This window comes from Crocuta crocuta, unplaced genomic scaffold (genome assembly GCF_008692635.1).
Source record: "Crocuta crocuta isolate KB4526 unplaced genomic scaffold, BGI_CrCroc_1.0 scaffold340, whole genome shotgun sequence".
Lineage (NCBI taxonomy): Eukaryota > Metazoa > Chordata > Mammalia > Carnivora > Hyaenidae > Crocuta > Crocuta crocuta.
In genome coordinates, this window is record NW_027530642.1 from 4798180 (window position 1) to 4818114 (window position 19935).

Sequence of the window (19935 nt, forward strand, 5' to 3'; positions counted from 1 at the left end):
GACAAAACAGCCCGCGACCGTGGAAGGCTGGAAGCAGGAGGCAATGCCAGGCCATCCGGTGCTGGTCGCTACGCTATGAAACCTGTGGTCTCTTATCTGCCAGATCCTGGTTAGTAAGGCCCTGACTCAATTACTGCTATTGTTCAAAAACATGACAGTTTAATTATAAAAGCAAATGGTATGTTGATCTTACCTAAATGCAAGGTCTAAATTCATCCCTAAAACTTTAACAAGCACATACACATTCTAAGACCAGGCACTAAAAACCAAAAATCACCGTCCTCATTTTTGATAAGCATTCTGTAGCAGAGCATTTATTAAGTGCAATTAGGCTGATCTTCGTGAATTAAATCTCACCACACTGCTTTCAGGTACCACGACTAGGTTATAAACATCCTACCTGGTTAATTCTGTAACGTCCAACGTCCACAATTAGAAAGAAAGACAGGGCAACAACATGCAAATACTGCAAATTCCCAGAGGCGTGGGTTAGATGGGAACGCCGAGAGATCTAATCTAAGTGCCCTTTCTTGTTTACACACCAGAACCTTTCCTCCACCATGTGAAATCTCTGGGAAATCTTACTATGCAAACCAACTGGAAGTAGCTGCTCAGGTTGAAACCAAAAAGGGAGCCTAAGAGTTCTACTCATCAAACTTCACTAAAGACCCTGAACCCAAACAAAACCATGGGATTCTGGAAAAAGATGCAGACTGTTGATCTAGCAGACCACTGAAGGCCCCCTTCTACAGCATTCCTGAAGGGACTTCATGTAAAATCTATTTACCTTTATTGACAAGGAATAAATCTGCTAGAGGCAGCCCATTTCACATGACAGACAAAATTCATACACCTTTACAACCAGTAACAGGAAATGGTTTATCTCCCAGTACCCCCAAAATGGAAACAAAAAACAAAGAAAGAGTCTGTTTCCATTCCTTTTCGATAATGTTGAAATTAGAATCTTCGATTAGCATTCTCTTTTTATGATCTGATTTTCAAGCTTTTCACCTTCCTGGATTGCGCTCTCTCCCCTCCCCTTCAACTGATCAGAACATGGGATTCCAGGTTAAACTTCCTGCTCTCCAGAGTGCCCAAATTGGCAGTTTATATTTTCTAAGAAAAGTTATAAGACTGAGTCACACTTTACACGTAGATAAGCATTAAAAACAAAGGCTTCCCACTGTAAAAGAATAAAAAGAATTCGTGGGGTTTTTTCCCTCATGCTTCCCTCTTTGGTTAGAGACAAATCTTAGTGATTTCATACATTCACCAGCATCAACATACCTCAAATGTTGGTTCCTACCACTTATTAAGTTGGCAATTATTCACTGAGCCCCATACCATGTAACACATTGTGCTAGAAGCTGGGAATAAAATTGCAAACAAGCAGACACTCTCCCTGCCCTCATGGAGCTCAGTCTATTGGAAAGACAGACAGTAAAACATGGAATTATGACACAGTATAGTTAACATTGGCGTAGAAGATGCTACAGAAACACAGAAAACAATCCAATCCAGTCTTGGGGTGTCAGGGAAAGAGGTTAGTATTTATGAGAACCATACCGTGTTAATCTTAAATGCTATTCTTTGACAATCCAACTAGTTATTTTTGTGGTATTTATTATAAAGTATACAGTGAGGATACAAAGAGCAACTTACAGGCATTTTATTCTGAAAATAAGAGTTCACGACATAACTACGTTAGCTTCTGACAGAGTTTTAACACTACATAAGGCCATAGATTGAAAACCAAATTAAAAGCTCAAACATTTTCTTTGAAAAAGTGATATTAAAAAATCCGTAACACTCGATCAAGTTTGCTCTTTTATTAGTCTGTATTTTTCTCCTTAAAACTTTGAAGAGCAGAATGGCCAACAGATATCGAAAACAAGCTAGGTCAAAAATAGCAAGTTGAAAGCCACTCAAATAACTTGTTCTTTCCAAATTAGATCCAGGTTAACGCTAAAATTAGCACTTTGACATTTCTCCAGAAAAGTTGTTACTGAAAGCGAATGGACATTTGCATGGTTTAAAAAATATGAGGAAACAATTTATCCACTGTACAATCAACTACACACACATTAGAAGTCTTCTCAGATTAAAAAAAAAAATCACAAAGTAACATGTAATTTACCTAAAAAAGTAAAAATGAGATTTTTAAAAAATTTCTAGAGAATTATTTAAGCTAAGAAAAGTTCTAGTACTGAAATAAGTCAGAAGGAAATAGCAAAGAGGGTAACAGAACATGAAAGATTTACATTAAAAATAAAAGCAAAACAACCCCCCCCAAAACAGCAGCAACTGAAAAGTTTACTAAGAGACAAAAGACAAAAATGGGAGACAGAACAGTCCCTAAGTGGGAAGACCCCATGCTGCAAAAATGACAATTACCTTTTCAGTAAATCGATGTAATGGAATTCTAAACAAAAACCAAGATTTGATTTTGGGGCCTGACAATATCATTATAAAATACAACCGTAAAAATGAATGAGAAATGCATGACAAGCCAAGGAAATTTTGAAGAATGAAAGAGGACAGAACATGGGGACAGAACGGAATGCCCAGCAATAAACCTAAGTATACATAAGGTGCATGATAAAAAAGCATCTCAAAAGAATGAGAAAAGATGTCAATAAATAGCACTGAAACGACTTAGTGACAATCTGGAATAGAAAGATAAAGTTCGCCCCCACAGGTTATAGTAAAGAGCTAAAAGAAACAAATGAAAAAAGAACGAGATGTAAACAATGACTGGCATCATGTTCAAGGAAGGTCTTCCAGCGCATAAAAATAAAGAAATCATAAAGATCTGACTTTACAACCATGAAAAACCAAGCAACAAAAGGCATCGCCGTCACAGGGAGCTTCTGTTTAATGGGTACACAGTTTCCGTCTGGGAGGATGAAAACATTCCGATGCACGGTGGTGACAGTCGCAAAAACAATGTGAGTGTATTTAATGCCAACGAAATTATGCTTCAAAATGGTTAAGCGGTGAAGTTTGTGTTATGCATAAAAAACAAAGATATGATAAACCACTGAAAATTCAAGCTTGGGAAAGTATTGCTGTCATATGCCAGCACTAGTGTCTATAAACCATAATGAAATGTTTAAATAAAACTCGTATTTAATTACGAGCTTATGCTACTATGATGATTAGCACGTAGTGAAGTAAGATCTCGTATTTATCTTGTGAAAGCTTATTTTTCTTTTTAGTTTAGCTCCACATGATTTGATCAGTTCAGTTCTACTTAGTCAATAAAAACACCCTAATGTCATTCTGGAGCTGATTTTAAGATTTTAAAAGTGAGGTAGACCTGGAAAAAACTAAAATACATTATTATTCATTGGTATCTACTCATGACTTAGTAAAAGCAGGAGAGATTACTTAAAATAAGGTCAGAAATAAAAACTATGGTTGAGCAATGTGCTTACCCCCCCCCCAACCCAATGCCCTGGCATACACATCGTAACTATTAATGCAATCATACACATATATGTTTTTCAGTGTAGTTTCACCAAAAAGAATTCTCAGCTAAATTACCTACTTACCTGCTCATCTCTTGGCAAACCCACCTGGAAGCAAAGCTGGGTTTCAGAAAAAACTACTAAGACCCGCAGAGGCAGACAGAGGGCCAAAGCCCTAGGTTACGTTCCCCAGCCTCGGCAACTTGAGGTCTTTACCCTTTGGCTAAGGTTTAAGGCTTCACTACGAGCTACGACTCCCCTTAATGTGGGATGGGAGCAGAGTTACCCTGAGACGTAGACATCAGAATCAGAATTGTATTTAGGGTCAATATACACACCGATGTATTTCTCTTAGCAGCTTAACTGTTTGAGTTTTGCTGGGTTGGATGTTTTACAAGCTCTTTTCCGTGCCTCCCCCCGCCCCCACCATGGCTGAAAATTAGTTCCAACTTTTATGATCACAGATCCCCCAACAGAGAATTCAATCTGCCGAACTGGCTTTACGTAAGAAAATGCACAGAACGAGCTCGTGCCCTTGTCAAGGCCTAACCTGTGGTCGCTAACCCTGGCAGCATTGTCATACCTGACTCAGATACCAGCGGTACATGGGAGAGTCTGCTCCTCGCCCTTGTTAGGGGCCTCCGAGGGTAGTCTTCATTAGACTGCACGTCACAGCTCTCAGGCTGGGAGCTCCCCCTCCTGTCCTCACCTGTAGCCCCAGAGCCACTCCCATTAGTCCTCTCATCATGTGCTGGGCCTGAAGACCCCCCTTGTGGCAGAGTCCTAAAGGAAAAGGCGGATCTCGTACCATCCGGGCCATTCACAACACAGGCTCGGCTGGTTGAAGGACGTTCCTCATCAGAACACCTGCTAGTTCTCCTTTGGGATTCCTGGGGCCTGTGACAGCAGCATCTGGGGCAGACAGAACTCTCTGCATCTCCCTCCTCCATGGCCTCAGAGTCCTCTGACCCACCGGGGGAGCAGACACACTGCCTGGACACATCCACTTCTGAAGGGCTAGGCTCGGAAGAGCCGCCGCTGTTCACCGTCCTTACAAAGTCGGGGCTTTGAGAAGCAGTGCTGTGTGAGCTGGAGGCTCCCGCTGTGCTGGCGGTGGCGCTGCTGCAGCTGGGATACACATCCTTGTTTTTTTTCTTTTCAGGAATATCCCTAGCTGCTTTCATATCGGCTTTGATCTGCTCACTGGTGACCTGACAGCCTTTCTCACAGCTGCTTTCCTCGAGGGGACACTGCTTCGATTGGCCCATCTGATGGGAGCTGTACCTCTTTCGAAGTGGAGTCTTGCCTTTTCCACTTACTGCTTACAGAAAAAGAAGAATGGCCCGAGGAAAAGAAAAGATTTCAGTACAAATTCTGGACAAAAGGCAAGAGTAAATCTGGAACAGGAAACAACGTACACTAGTTTTTCCTAGAGTATAATGGTGACCACATCACTCAGCTGCTCACAAATTTCTCTCTGTTCTCTACTGCCTACCTGGTTTATTCTCCTGAGCTCAGCCTCCAAGGCCCATCATGATCTCACGCCAAACTAGCTTTCTGGTTTTGTCCCCTCTTATATACACTGTACACGCTAGCCCAAACTCGTCTCCGAAACTGCCTTACTGCCTCAGGGCCTTTGTTCTCCCCAATTCTTCAGCCTTGCGCCTCTGTTCAGTCTCTTCTGCACCCACGCCCCAAAGCCTCTGTATAATATGCCCTGTAATATTACTATTTAGATTTCTGACCCGACTCTGACCAGACTAGAGGTTCCCTAGAGAGGGGTCATGATATCTTCATCTCTGCAAGCCTCACCGTACTTAACGTAGTACCTGGGGCACAGTAAGGCTCAATGACTATATAAAAGAATACTTAAATAAGGTTTTCTCTAGCTGACAGAAGATCTAGTTCCTCAATTCAGAACCTGAACTTTCTAGAAAACAGCTGGTCACATTCCTTCTCCTAAAGTTTAGTTTCCATAAAAGCCCCTTTCAACCACAGTGTACAGACACCCGAATTTCTTATAAGGAATAAAATGAGAATTGAGTAATCAGTCATTGGTTAGTAAATGATTCCAAGTCTAAGGAACCGAGCTTTCCACACACAGAAGTGTATACACATGTCCAGTTCAGTGTTAATACAGCATTCAAACACATTAAGGTGCAGGGTGCCCAGGGGAAATTAGTGGACAGTTTCTAAAAACCTCATCCTTTCTCACAGTAGTAAGCACGTGGTTCTGAGAAACAGAAGGGAAGGACAGACAAGGAAGAAGAATGAACTGAAGGTTAAGACAAGTGTAGTTTCTCGGTGAGGGAAAAGGGTAGAAGGCTGCTGACTAAGATGTAAAGGGAGGCAGGGGCTGTGAGAACACACTTTGGGACTCCCTCAAGCACCAGACCAGCCACCAACACTCACTAAGCACGACTGGAGATTATCAACTGGTGAGTGGTTGTTTTCTCACTGCTCTGGATGCCTCAGGAGTCATCCCCCACAGGGGGCCCGGGCCGCTCACTAATCCCTGGTACCCTGACGCCACAAAGCCTCTACTGTGGAAGTCATAATCCTCACGTCTTTTCTTCCCTGAACCTCAATTCCACAGTATTTTAGTTGTGCTATGCTTGCCCTCGAGAGTGCCACCCAGATTCCCCTCCCCCTCGGGCTACTCTCCTCCTCGCTTCCACCTCCCATCCCCTTCCATAAGGATATGTTAACTGCACCACAAGTTGTGGTGCGGACCCATTATACAAAGGTCAAGTGTGTCTGTCAGTTCTCATGGTGACTCCCACTAACAGGTCCCGGCAAAACGTAATCTCTCACCTGACAATTCCCTGGACTGCACTGACTCTCCAGACTTTTCTTCGCGCTCAGAGTAACGCCGTGCACCATTCTTAGGAATCCAGACTTCTTGGAGTTCTAGACTGTCTTCCTCGTCATCACTCTCTGAATCATGAACAGTAATTGGGGTTGGTTTTACTACACGTTGAAGACCACTGGGTCCTAAAACAAAAAAGCACAGGCCAAACAGTTACTTTTTGCCAAAAAAGGATGTCACTTTAAGTACTGTTTCCAGATCTGGGCACACAGAGATCCTTTGGCTCTATATAGCCTCTCTTACCACTCATATTAATGGAATACACACTTGGATGAGATACGGCAAGCGCCTGAAAGCATTATGAAAACCTTGAGTAGGATCAATATGCCAACCAATAGTACACATTTCTACAGGCATATCAAGACAGAAGATCGTATGGCAGCCCTCTTCAGGACCTTCGCTACTCGAAAAAGTCACATAAATCATCCTAAAAATAATCAAAATGAATCATAAAGATCATTTAAAAAACAGGCCACTCTCTCAATTTTGCCAATGTATGAATGAAGACAAGGGAAATGACGTCGAACCTCAGACACCCACAGGACTGGTGAGAAGTCTCTGCCTTCTCTAACTGAGCAGCAGTCTATCTCACTGGATGCAGCAGGCATGTCCTTGAAAGGCTCGATGCAGGTTACAGTCTGGTTATTTGAGTCTCTGTATTTATGTAAAAAATGTTTTCTCTGTTTGGCAGTACACCTTAAAAACGTCTGGTTCGTATGACCCAACTCCCTCTGAAAAAGGACTTAAGTTCACTCCCCCGATAAAACGGAAGCTCCAAGGACCTTGCCTGGCTTGCTCCTGTCACACTGTACAGTGCCTGGCACAGAGTAATACTCAGTGAGTGTTTGCTGAGTAAGTGACTGCATCTGTAAGACACTTAAAACAAGGACAGTTAGGATATTTTCAATTCAAAGACAAGGTGGCATTCCGACAGGTCAGGAGTGAGAAAACTTGAGCTCTGATCTCGGTTCTGTCCCCTGATGACCGGCTGAGTGGTCTTTAGCAAATAATTCAAATTCATTCTGAAACACTAGTAGTTTCTCCACCTGTAAAATGCAGGGTTTTATGAGGTGACCTTTAAGGGCCTTATGACTCTACAGCCTGCCATTAGTCAGCCAATGGCAAATGGAGACTAGATCTTGCTCTGTTAACTAAACTAGGTCAACCTCCTCGCTCCTGCTCCTCCCGACCAAAATGAAGGGAGAGAGAGGACCAGCAAAATTCTTAATCAGGTCATTTATTTTCTCCATCACCATTTGAGGGCTTTCTTTCTACATGTGGGAACGCCAACACAGAAAGAGTTATTATCAACAGTTACAAAAAATAACAATCCTTAGTAAGACACACAAATGTGCAGCAGGGACATCACTACAGTACAGGCCTCAATAATAAATGGCATATAACACATCATTAGCTATAATATTTTTTAAAAAAAATCACTCTCTGTGTTTTCCTTTCTTCGTTAGAGTCATTCCTGAGTTTTCATAACCATGAATGTGGGAGTCGCGTGATTACCTGCTTGTTCCTCGTCAACATCCACAGGGATGACCGCCTGACTGCGAGCTGCTGTCTCCTGTCCGCTCGCGGCCACCACCTCTCCGTCTTCTGGCACCATGTCTTCCATCTCATTCAATGCTTAAACAAAAACAAACCCAAAGTGAAACCAGGAGAGGTCTAAAAAACCCACAACTGCAGGCACATCTGGGGCACCCCAGAGAAACGGACAGCCCTGTGATACTGGCCCGCTCGGGAAGGACGGCCTGCAGCTGTGCTCCACTCTGCAGACGTGAATGAGGAGCACTCAGCTATTCTAGGGGAAATGGAGTCCTGATGGGAAAGGAGCACTGGGCGGAGCAAGTCCGTCACTGGAAGATGATGAGAGCAGGGAGAACGGCACGCAGTGGGCAGAGGAAAAGCGCCGTGTTCATTCCTGAAGGGGTTGCCGGGAATGGCTCTATGAGGCAATTGTGTGCCGGCTTCTGGAAGGCCTTCTCAACATTTTATAAGCAAGGATAGGGTCTGCCAGCTGAAACCAGGATGGACCGGGCAGGCATGCTCAAACTATACGTCTCCTCTCCTACTCTCTGGAGGCTGTAGTACCATTTTTTGGCTAACTTCACTCAAATGTTTGGCATCAAAGAACTTGTGACAGTTATTAATGCCTATCAGTGAATGAGAGTGTGATTTTATTTATACTTTTCCAGAAGATGAGCATAGTGAGCAATTTCAGACCAATAAGCTTCAGTTTATCCTCAAGATAAAATGCTCACTTTTCCAAGAGGACCCTAAAGTAATTCCTGGCTTTGCCAGCTTTTTACAAGATTAAATTCAAATCCCTCGAGTCAGTATTCAAGGCCATCCATCTAGTACCCTCTGACAACCTAAGCCTGTATGCCCGATCTCAGGTGGAGTCGGGATAACAGCAATACCATCCTTCACATTACAGCTCTGCCACGGCCCAGAGGGAGGCAGAGACTGTGTCCACCCTGTTCATCACCATATCCTCAATACCTAGGGGTGCTCAACGACGATGGCTGACAAATCAACCAACCATCTGGGTGAAATGAACAAACCAACAAAAGAGAAAACAAGATCCTGTTCCTGAAAGAACAAAAGAATCTACTTAGGTAGACCAGACACACTCATACAGTTAACAGACAAGGCAAAATAGGATTGACAAAAAGACACCATTCAGCTAGACACCTCTGGAAGATACAACAGTGAAATCTGAGATTTTATGGGGACAGTGGGATTTGCTTTGGTCTTTAACATACACTAAAACACATATACCCCCCCACCCCACGTTCGGTCCCCCATCTCCAATTCCTGCCCAGCTCTAGCCCTCAATTTTCTACATTTCATGTAGTGCCCAAATGAGGGCAGACCTTGCATACAAACCTGTCATAATAAAAGCCAATCAATTTTCTTCTTTCAATCCTTATGAACAATTATGAACAGCAGTTGGTAATCAATATGCCCATACTCTAACCTTACTTATTTCTTAAAGCAATCTCATAAGGACATTACTGTTAGTCTCATGTATGCACAGCTTAGGAATCTGAGGCTTTAAAATGTTAATAATTTGCTAGGATTTGAACTGGGGTGTTTCCTGAACCTACAATATAGGGACAATGAATAAATGGAGAATTTGTAGTCCCTGCTCTCAAAGAGAATGCACACACTCTAACAGAGATGTCAGATATCCAGAATAAGGTCAGAGGAGACTTGCTAAGTGCTCAAACAGTCCAGCTGCAAGGGGAATACTGACAGAAAAGGAGCAACTAATTTCCTGGTGGGCTGGGAAGTTTTCACTGATACGAAGCGACATGTCCTGTACCCCAGGATGCATGCTACATTTCCCTGAAGAGTAAGTATTCCAGTGATAAAAAAGAAAACGTGTTGGTGTAGAGATGTGGGTGTAAAAGAAAACAAGGTTAAAAAGGTAGCCTGGGCCCCAACTTGTGAAAAGCTTAGAAAGCCTCACTGAAAAGCTTAGTTATTTTCTCCTAGACAGAGGGGAGCCATCAGAGCAGAAGTACATTCCTATGTCTGTGTGATAAGGTTTTCCAAAGCTGCTGAGTGAACTGCCTTTTAGGCATTTAACATCATACCCAAAAGTTACTTGATACTTAATTTTTCATGACATGCATTCATCTGAATATTTATTAAGCATCTACGACAAGGTGTTACTGCTCCCAGGCACAAAGAAACAGTGAAGTGATTATATTCAAGATCTCTATTCTCATGGAGGTTACTCCAACTGGGGAAAGGAAAAACAATTAATAAGCAATAATAAAAAGAGCTGATAGTAATATTTAACATAACTAAAGAGAATATACATTGGTGGCTATGTAAGGTGGAAAGGCGATCAGGAGGTACAAACTTCTGACAAGTCATGAGGATGTGGCTGACGTAGATAGCATGGTGGCTATAACTGATACTGTACTACATGTGTGAAAGTCACTGAGAGAGTAGATCTTAACATTCCTCATCACAAGAAAAAAACACTGTAACTACATATGGTGACAGATAACTACTAGACTTATTGTGGTGATCATTTCACAATATATTTGTATGTATCATTATGTGGTACACCTCAAGTTAATATGTCAATTGTAACTCAATTTTAAAAAGGTGGTAAAGAAAGTTACCTCTGAGATGAACACGTAAGCTAAGACCTAATACCAAGAAGGAGCCAGCCATGCAAAGATGGAGGGAGGGCCATCTTGGAAGGCAGCAGTTAGGCTAACAGGAGGCACAAGCCTGGCTCACAAGGGTGGTGGGTGAGGTGGGGAGCAGCACGCGGTGAGGACAGGCCAGTTCGCGTACGGTTTTATGGCCCAAATCAAGAAACTGAATTTTTTTTCTAAGGCAGTAGGAAACTACTAGAAAGTCTGAAGAGGGAGACATGTCGTCTGGTGTATGTTCTAAAAAGACTGCCGTCACTGCTCTAAGACTTAATTTGAGCTGATCAAGAGAGAAAGCAGGGAGACCAGTTTGAAAGGTATTAAAGCATTTAGGTAAAATGATGGGGTATAGTGGTGGTCCAATGGGCAAGGAGAACGGAGAACAAACGGGGAGATTTTCAGAAGACAGTAACGAGTCCTTGCTAAAGAGCTTGTCACCAGGAGCAGGGAGGTGGTGATAAAGAAAAGAGAGGACAGGGGCGCCTGGGTGGCTCAGTTGGTTAAGCGACCAACTTTGACTCAGGTCATGATCACATGGTTCGTAGGTTCGAGCCCCGTGTCGGGCTCTGTGCTGACGGCTAGCTCAGACTCTGGAGCCTGCTTCAGATTCTGTATCTCCCTTTCTCTCTGATCCTACCCTGCTTACACTCTCTCTCTTAGAAATAAATAAAACATTAAAATAAAAGAAAATTTAAAAATAAAACAAAAAGAAAGAAAGGACATGATTCTCAGTTTAGATGTTTTTGTTTCAAACATATTTTATCATCAGGGCAGCACATATTTTCCAGAATGATTTTAACTTAGAGAAATTAGGAAAGCTCTCTTTTAATCAAATATCAATGTTTACCAAATGTTTTGTTCCAATGAAATGTTATTTCAGTTGTAAAAATATCCTGTTACAAAATATAGTCATAAACCTTAATGGATCTGAGCTATTTTACAGATATATTACTGGTCTCTTCTATATGAAACCTGATAAGAAATTTATAACCTTTATTAAATACTGTAAAAAGGAGAACTCATTGCCTTTTAACAAAATTATTTTATATGCAACCATTTCTAGTATCAGGAATATTATTTAGTGGTTGATAATTATCTGCCCAAAATATAAAACAAAACGCATTTACTGTGCTTTCTTTTTCACAATGTAGCTCATTCTCAGGCTTCAAATACAAGGATTTTCCACAAATCAATGCTTCCCAAACTATGGTCCCAGATCAGCGGCATTAGCATCACTTGGGAACTTGTTAGAAATCAAAGTTATCTGGCCCCACAGACCTATGAGCTTGGACCCTCTGAGGGCTAAGCCCAGCACCCTGTGTTCTGACAAGTCTTCCAAGGGGATTCCGATGCACTCGAGTTTGAGGACCACTGCCAAAAATAAAGGCTGCAGAGCAGTTTCACTTAGATTGATTTAGGTCAATGGGGTGCAGAGGGCAGTGGTGAGGGAAGGGAGCAGGGTGCACAATTTATAAAAGTAGCTAAGTATATGGGATTTATGTGTCAAATCAAAATAGAAACTTAGTAAAATGATACATAGGCAAAACTATGCTTTGTGGTTATAATTACTTCAAAAGGAATTATATTAAAATAATTTGGCAATATGCATTAGCAATTACAGAAGCATGGTTTTGACACATGGTGATTTTATGTTAGGCAAATTACTAAAATATGAACATCTATTCCTGCTTTAGAGTGTTGTAAAACGCAGGTAATGAACTTACCTTTTCAATTAATGTAACTAACCCATAATAAAGCATTCTAAATCTTAAGAATTTTGGAAGTGGAAATATAAGAATGATAATATCCTTATCAGATTATAATGACTGGATAAATCAATCCAGTGCTTTATAAAGTAATAAAATCATATTTTTGAAGCTCTACATCACCTTAATGATAATGTTGACTGAAAAACACCATGATTAATTACAGGAGTTTATAAACAAAGACAATTAACTTATACAAATTAAATGGCTTTTAAAATTCTAAATGCCTTTCTTTGTAACTCTGCTACTTCATGCAAGCTGATGAAGTTAAATACGACAGGGCAATAAGGGTTTGCTTCATTCTGGGTTTGTTCCAAAAACCAAGTAGTCACTCATGCATAACAACTTTTAAAATTCTAAATTAGGGGAAGTCAACATGTCAATACCACTTTCAAAAGAAAGTAATGTTTAGGCTACTGTTAAGTTTGCACGTAGAGTGGAAGCATCAATGTTAGTCATTTCAACAAACATGAAGTCCTGCTCCCAGTACAGCTATTTAAAACCATTGTTTTTTTTTTTTACTTCTTTATTTGAATTCTTTCCACTCCTTGTTCTGATCAAAAGTCACATAGCTTTTCTCCAGCTCTTATTTCTTAGTTAAAAGAACCAACCTGATTAGTAATGCAACAGCAAATGTAAACAAACATATTGCCAACTCAGAGAGTTGTGTGGAAACAGTGTTTTATGGCCGTCAGCATTTCTCTACGAGTGCTGCCATCACCTTTGGTGTTCCTAGCCTTCTTGGTTGAAGCTGTTTAATTCTTCAGGCTCAGTGTTTCTATAGTTCATTCCTTTTGCTTCTTAGCCTTTTATAGCATTTGAAGATAGTGCAGTTGATAATACTATACCTCAAAACGTGCTCTGGATGTAAGTCTCTCATCTCCTAAAATCTTAAGTTTCAAATGTTCGTAGAGTTCCACTGCTCTCCCATAAACCAAATAGGGTTCTCGCACATGTTTTGGTCTAGGCTGCACCAATATGTGATTGCACATTGGAAGGCATTCTCCATTCTGTACTGAAAAGCCTGTGGCCGTAACTTGTGGAGACTATAATCTATCCAGTGCATCCACTCCAACCACAACGGAGTTCCTAGGATTTGGGAAGGTCTACACTGCAGTTGCTGTGAGTTTCTCACGGATGGTCTGTGTCCTCTGAAGTCCAGGCCCTCATGGTGCTAGTGACCAGTGTGATGGTACTCAGGGACAAGAAGGCACAGAGACAATACCCGACCTCACTGTCCCTCCTTCAGTCCTAGCACCTGCTAGCTCTGCACTTTTGTTTTTGTATTTTGGGGAGAGGATGTCAGGGGACAGATTTAATCCTAAATTTAAAATTCATAAAAGTACTCATGTAGATATAAAAAGCATGAACAAAACTATAAATTACTTCAAGAAGTAGGAAGACTGAAGCTAGAAATAAAGGTTTGGAATTCATTAGCGTATAGCTGGTATCGAAGAAGTGAGACCGAATGAGCTCATCTAGAGAAAATGTGTGGAGAGAAACAGGGAGACCAAGGTGGCACAGAGAAGGTGCTGTCAGCGAAGGAAACTGGGCAGACTTGCCCAGTGGGACACAAGGAAAACCAGGAAGACGGTTTCAGAGACGCCAAGGGGAATTATCCCGGGAAGGTAGAGGCGGACAAGAATGACAAACGCTCCTGAGACGTTAAATAAGATGCACGTGGAGAAATGACCACTAGCTTTCTTAACAGAGCCACCGGTGACTTTACCGAGAGGCGAAATGGAGAGTTCTGCAGAAAGCACGTGCGGTGAGGACGTGAAGACGATGCCTACAGAGGACTCTTCGGTCGGGGTCCCTATTCTTGGAGCAACCCCGAAGGAAAGCACGCTTGACACACTGTGCTTTCATGATGAACGCGGCTAGGAACCTCAGGGCACCCCATTTCTCATTAATTACTGCATCAAAGAAAATGAGTGAAGGGACAACGCTACCAAGATGGCTCGAAGAGATTCTTTTTCCAGCTCTTGAGGGTCAACCGGGAAACTGGAAAACGTGGTAAGAACACAACTTCCCTCCATCCTCACTCACCAACAGAGGGGCAGAACCTTAAGAACACATGGGTTGGATACAGCAGGCGTTTAGTCAGTACTGAACTGCACGGCTAATTACGTAAGTGACCCCAACAGCTCTTTATTAGCTCAGGTACCTCATCTGTCGGGTGGCTGTTATGACTAAATGATGAAAGCCAAGTGATAAGTGCCCAACACAATATCTAGTACATGACTGGTATTCATTCTTGTCAGTTCTTGGAACATCCAAAAATAGTCTCCACAATAAAATTCAACTTAACTACCTATTGGGCAGGGAGCTGGAATGGATGCTCCTTTGCCCAAATCCTGAAAGTTAAAATTCAGTTAAGCCGGACCCTCTAAGGCTCGCTGTCCCCAAATTCTACAGCATCGACGCATCCTTCCCATTCCGTAAGCACCCGTACAGATTCTACGGACAAGAGGCATCACAGCTTTGAAACGAACAAGCAGACAGGCACATTTCATCCACCACCCACCCCATCTGCCTTGTCAACCAGGTCCCCACAATGTGTAAAGCGACACACTGAAATAGGGGAAGAAGGAACAGAACAGGGTCAGAGAAATACAATCCAAAGTAAAAATCATTTCTGTTGGGAGCTCACAAAAGGTCTGGGTTACCGTCGGCTGCAAACTGCTGCTCTCCTGGCTGCAGGTCTGGCCGGAAGTCGTTCTCCTCATCGGAGTCATCTGGGTGATGGTGATTGTTATCGTGGATGTTGGCGTTGTTCTGGGCGTTATTGTCATTGTCATTGTTGGAGTTCTGGTTGCTAACAAGGGCCGAGGAAACCCCAATTCCTGTGCCTGCACTCAGACCAACTCGAGCACAGCCCTAAGGCGAGACAAAACCACATGCCTGTTTATTGAGGTTAGTATAGAACATTCGTTTTTAATATTCCTTCATCTCTATGTAAGAATTATTTACATAGCACTACTTTCACATATGGGTAAAGGACCTCATTAAAGGCAAGCAAGACAAAGTGTTATCGGTCTGGTTTATAGGTGACGGAATGCACAACGGAAAGAGGTCTGTCCGTGTAAAAGACCAGTAAGTGCTATAGCTGGGACCTAACTCCCCACATTCTAACCTCAAATCCTGAGCCTTCCCCACTGTATTGTACTGCTTCAACAGTGGAAATGTAACCATTAAGAACTGAGGAGAGGTGCGCCTGGGTGGCTCAATCGGTTAAGCATCTGACTTCAGCTCAGGTCACAATCTCACAGATTGTGGGTTTGAGCCTATCAGGCTCTGTGCTGACAGCTTAGAGCCTGGAGCCCACTTCAGTCTCCCTCTCTCTCTGCTCCTCCCCAGCTCACACTCTGTCTTTTTCTCTCTCTCTGAAATAAATAAACATTAAAAAAAATTTAAGAACTGAGAAAAAAAAAGCTGAGGAGAGAGAAGATAATTAGTTGAAGCATCAAGTTTTTATTACAGTGAGAATGACAAGTGTTATTTGTTAAGCAGTTTAAAAATAACATTCTGTACAACTAGATACTCTCAGATTTTCCAGGATATCCAACTGCACAGAAAAGAGAATAGCAAAGTAAAACATTTCCAAAATAAATCGCTAATCCTTATTTATATCTGAGGTTCCTTTTTTTTTTACATTTATTTTGAGAGAGAGCATGAGTACGAGCAAGTGAGAGGCAAAGAGAGAAAAAGAGAGAATCTCAAGCAGGTTCTGCACCATCAACACAGAGCCTGACACCACTGGACGTCAGGGGGAGGCTCGATCTCACAAACCATAAGACTTGACCTGGGACCAAAATCAAGAGTCAGATGCCTAACCTACTTGAGCCACCCAGGCACCCCATCTATTTGAGGTTCTTAAGTAGACGTTTATTCTCCCAACTAATTACTCTGAATAATACATTTTGTCTTGGCTCAAATATCCCCCTTCCTCTTACTTTACCTTCAGTTTATAGAACTGACGGAGACAGCATTCCACTCACTTATTCCTTCCCTTTCTCTGGAGACCCTTAGCAGAACAAGGGGCCATGTAGCAGTATACGCTCACTGAGGCTAGCAGTAAAAAGTCTAATTATGATGTAAAGGCATATTATTAGGAAAAAAAATCACTTAGGTTTTGTTTTTTTCCTTCAGTATTAAAACACATAAACAAAAATTCCCACAAATGTGACTTACTTTGGGTGGTTCACGAAACATCTGGTCTAGAGAAATAAACTCAAGGCTGGGCAACAATTCAATAAACTGGCCAAAGGAGTCCAGCTTCAAAGCATGGCACCGCACTAAGTTGATATCAACCAATCGAGTCCATCTTGAGTGGTCTGTTGGTGAAACGACATGGCCCGAGAACTTAACTAACATTTTCTCTATTACCGATGAATTTTGTTATAGGTCACAAAGACTTCCCAATCCTTTTTTCTTTTTTTCTCTTTAATAACTTTGGTCTTCTCTCATGATCTCAAAAACTTGTTGACTAACCTATGAGGTTTCCTTACCTAATTTCATTGTGAGAACTACATGGCTTGGGAACCATTAACTCGAACCAAGTCAGCCTGGATTTAAAATGTGATCCATTCAACAACCTATAGGTCTATTCAACAACAGGACACTAGTTAACAAGATGTTGGTGCATTCATTTCATTCAACATTATGCAGCTTTTTAAAAGAACGAAGGAGAATTGAGTATTGCTATGGAAAGCTCTCTCGAATCCTTAGTGTGAAAAACAAGCTACAGGAGAGGATACACATAAGGTCCCTTTGTATATATATTAATCATTTTGAAATGCAATACATGTATAGGCTGCAATATGCACAAAATAATCCGTCCAGAAGAATATATAAGAAATCGTTGATGGCGGTTACCTTTGAGAAGAGGAGACTTTTCATTTTGTACCTTTCTGTACTGTTTGGTATTGTTTACCAAGTGCATGTATTGCTTTTAGTTAAGTGTTAACAGGAGTTCTGAGTGATGGGATTATAGGCCATTTTTTGTTTTCTTCTTTATACTCTTCTGTATTTAAGAAAACAAACAAACCAAAAATCCAATAAATGTTATTTTTAAAAAGTGATCTACGCCTGCTACAACCTAGTATTTGAATTTCCCAATAGCTTTTTGGTGCAGCTAGGCCAGGGACAGGATTTCACTTCCAGGAGGGGAGACATGGCCATTCTAACAAGTAATCTCAGTAGATGCCCCAGAGCCTGAAGACGACTGGCTGGAGATGGACTGTGCATGGAGCCACAGCACCCCTGCGAGAGTGCAGACATGGGGGTGGGGGGGGGGGGGGGGGAGGAGGCTGCTCTGCAGGTGGCAGTGAGGTGGCTTGGTCTGGCGAAGACGCTGTCACAATGACAATTCTCTGGCTCTGAATTCATGTAAAACTTTGTGAATTTAGGTATTTGAAGGGTATTTAAAGAAACAAGTAGTACTACTCAGGAGGGAAAATGAGCCCCCCACATAAGTAAACATATCAAGTACAACAGTCACACTCCTACACATAAAGGATCAGGTGGGGAGGGGAAAGCTGAAATAGCCTAGGATTTTAAGGCAACTGAATTTCACTACAAGTTAATGTTAAATATGTCACCTAAGTAAAGTTTTTTGGTGTTTTTTTAAATACATACCCACTTTGTCCTTTTAGATGATGTGCCATTTGAAGGTAATTCAAAGAAAAAAAATATAATATCCCAGGCAACAAATCCTAACATTAATTTTATGTTCCTGGCTCAAAGAAATATATATAAAAATCAGGGAAGTTGAATCTATAACCTAAACAATGCCAGTTTCTAGGCAGAGAATTTCAAGAGTTCGAAGAAGCACTGATAGAATTCCAACTTCATTATCAAAGGTTCCCAGAACTTGTATGAATGATCCATATAAAACATCTGCATGTTTACAAACATGTTTACAATTCATAACCACACACAGAAAACAAAAACATATATTTTCGATACCAGTCAGACATAGCCTGAGTTAGTTAAGCCTGCAGTACCTGAGATCCAATTGTACGGGTTATGTAGATGGGGGCAGTTATAAATTGCCAGGTATTTGATACAGGAAAAAACTTCATTGACTGCCTTCATCCCTATATCGGTGATGATACCAGGATTTTCTACCACATCAGCCAAACCATACTTTACCAGATCTGCATTCGCCATTCTACCTAGAAAGAGAAATTAAAAAAAAAAAAAAGGCGAGAAATTCTTAAATGTCATAGATTTAACATCCAGTATATTTCTCTCTATGATCGTCCTGTGTCATCTATCCATCATCAAGTTCAGGTTTGAGTACAATTTTAGGTTAGGTATTCTGTGCAAATACCATTTATGTTGCAAAATAAAAACTTATATTAAAAGTCAAGGTATAGCTAGTAGAAACAAATTATTTTCAATTGTTTAGAAAAGGAAAAAAAAGCAAAAATTCTGAAAGTAAAACAATGTATTTTATTAGTTCACGCTTACTGGAAAGTAAAACAGTATGTTATATTAGTTCACACTTACTGGAAAGTTTTAGTTTTATCTTTTGAAAAGAAGTATAAGATCTTTAATATGTAATCTCTTTCACAGTATCAAGATCATGTTTTTGGAGTCGGGTGTGGCCACATGTAAAGAGTAAAACGGGAATTCAGACTCATTCTCAGTCCCCGTGGCACTGGTTAGCAAAGATGTGCCCACCCCCAGAAAGCGCACTTCTATCTCAAATGCACCCACTCCCTCTACCGCTGGGCTTCGGCGTCTCCTGTCGTAGGCACAGAATGAGGGTGAGGGGAGGTGGGGATTAGTAAAGGATGATCCTCCTTCTGGACTATGGCATTGGAAATCACATCTCATTACCTGCCTTTTGCCCTCATTTCCCCGGGCTGCCTGCCCCCACTCTCTAGGATGGTCCACTTGACTATAAGCAATTTGAAGGTAAAAGGGAGTGTGACTAGTTGACAGTTCCACTTTCTCTGTCCAGCACGGTGCTGGGATGCAGGCGCTCCCATAAATGTCTCTCACAGTCCTGACTACCATCTGACACAAAACACATGAAGCTGCCCGCACATACAGCTCGGAACACGTTTACAGCAACTATTTACTCCAAGCTCTTCCAATTTTACCCTCCACACAGGTCATGGCCTCTCTCCTATAGTCCGTTTTTGGTATTTACTGGCATTTCCGACGGAGTTTACCTTAATCCATCCTTTACAATTTGGCTGAGCAATTTTCTTCAGCCTGCTTATAAAAAAACTTTCTTGTCCTTTGGACTTAAAACTGGTCTTCTCTCTAATGGCTGGGTAAATCTTGAACTGGCTCTGTTCCCTGTCTGCATAAATGCTGCAACCTAACTTAATAAATCCATCTAACATTCCCTCCTTTGAGGTCACCACCTTCTTCTAGCTCTTGGGGTTTCCTGATTACCATACTCACCTCAAGAACCCTGATGACATCACCTAGAACTTGGCTCCTTTTTCTTTAGCCCACAGGTCAGCGAAAAGTAAAAGCTACCATCCACTAAATGCTTTCTAAGTGTGAGAGACTGTCATGATAAAACCGACTTTATTACTGACTCCTCCAAACCATCCAAGGAAACAGTGGAAAGTGGTCTTATCTCCACTTAACAAATGGGAAAACACGGACTTAGGAAG

General features: G+C 41.6%; 1 protein-coding gene across 5 annotated transcripts in view; it reads right to left on the reverse strand.

Moving 5' to 3' along the window:
* Positions 1–19935, reverse strand: part of FBXO38 (F-box protein 38) — a 56298-nt gene that overhangs the window by 8301 nt on the left and 28062 nt on the right. For 3 of the 5 annotated variants that reach the window (XM_077769040.1, XM_077769043.1, XM_077769042.1), the window contains 6 exons: positions 18301–18471; positions 16487–16629; positions 14962–15172; positions 7855–7974; positions 6285–6464; positions 4054–4788 (listed from right to left, as the gene is read on the reverse strand). In XM_077769040.1, the coding sequence (XP_077625166.1) occupies positions 4054–4788; positions 6285–6464; positions 7855–7974; positions 14962–15172; positions 16487–16629; positions 18301–18471 (1560 nt within the window). The remainder of the gene's footprint in view (positions 1–4053; positions 4789–6284; positions 6465–7854; positions 7975–14961; positions 15173–16486; positions 16630–18300; positions 18472–19935) is intronic. The other 2 variants (XM_077769041.1, XM_077769045.1) reach the window with 2 other exon arrangements.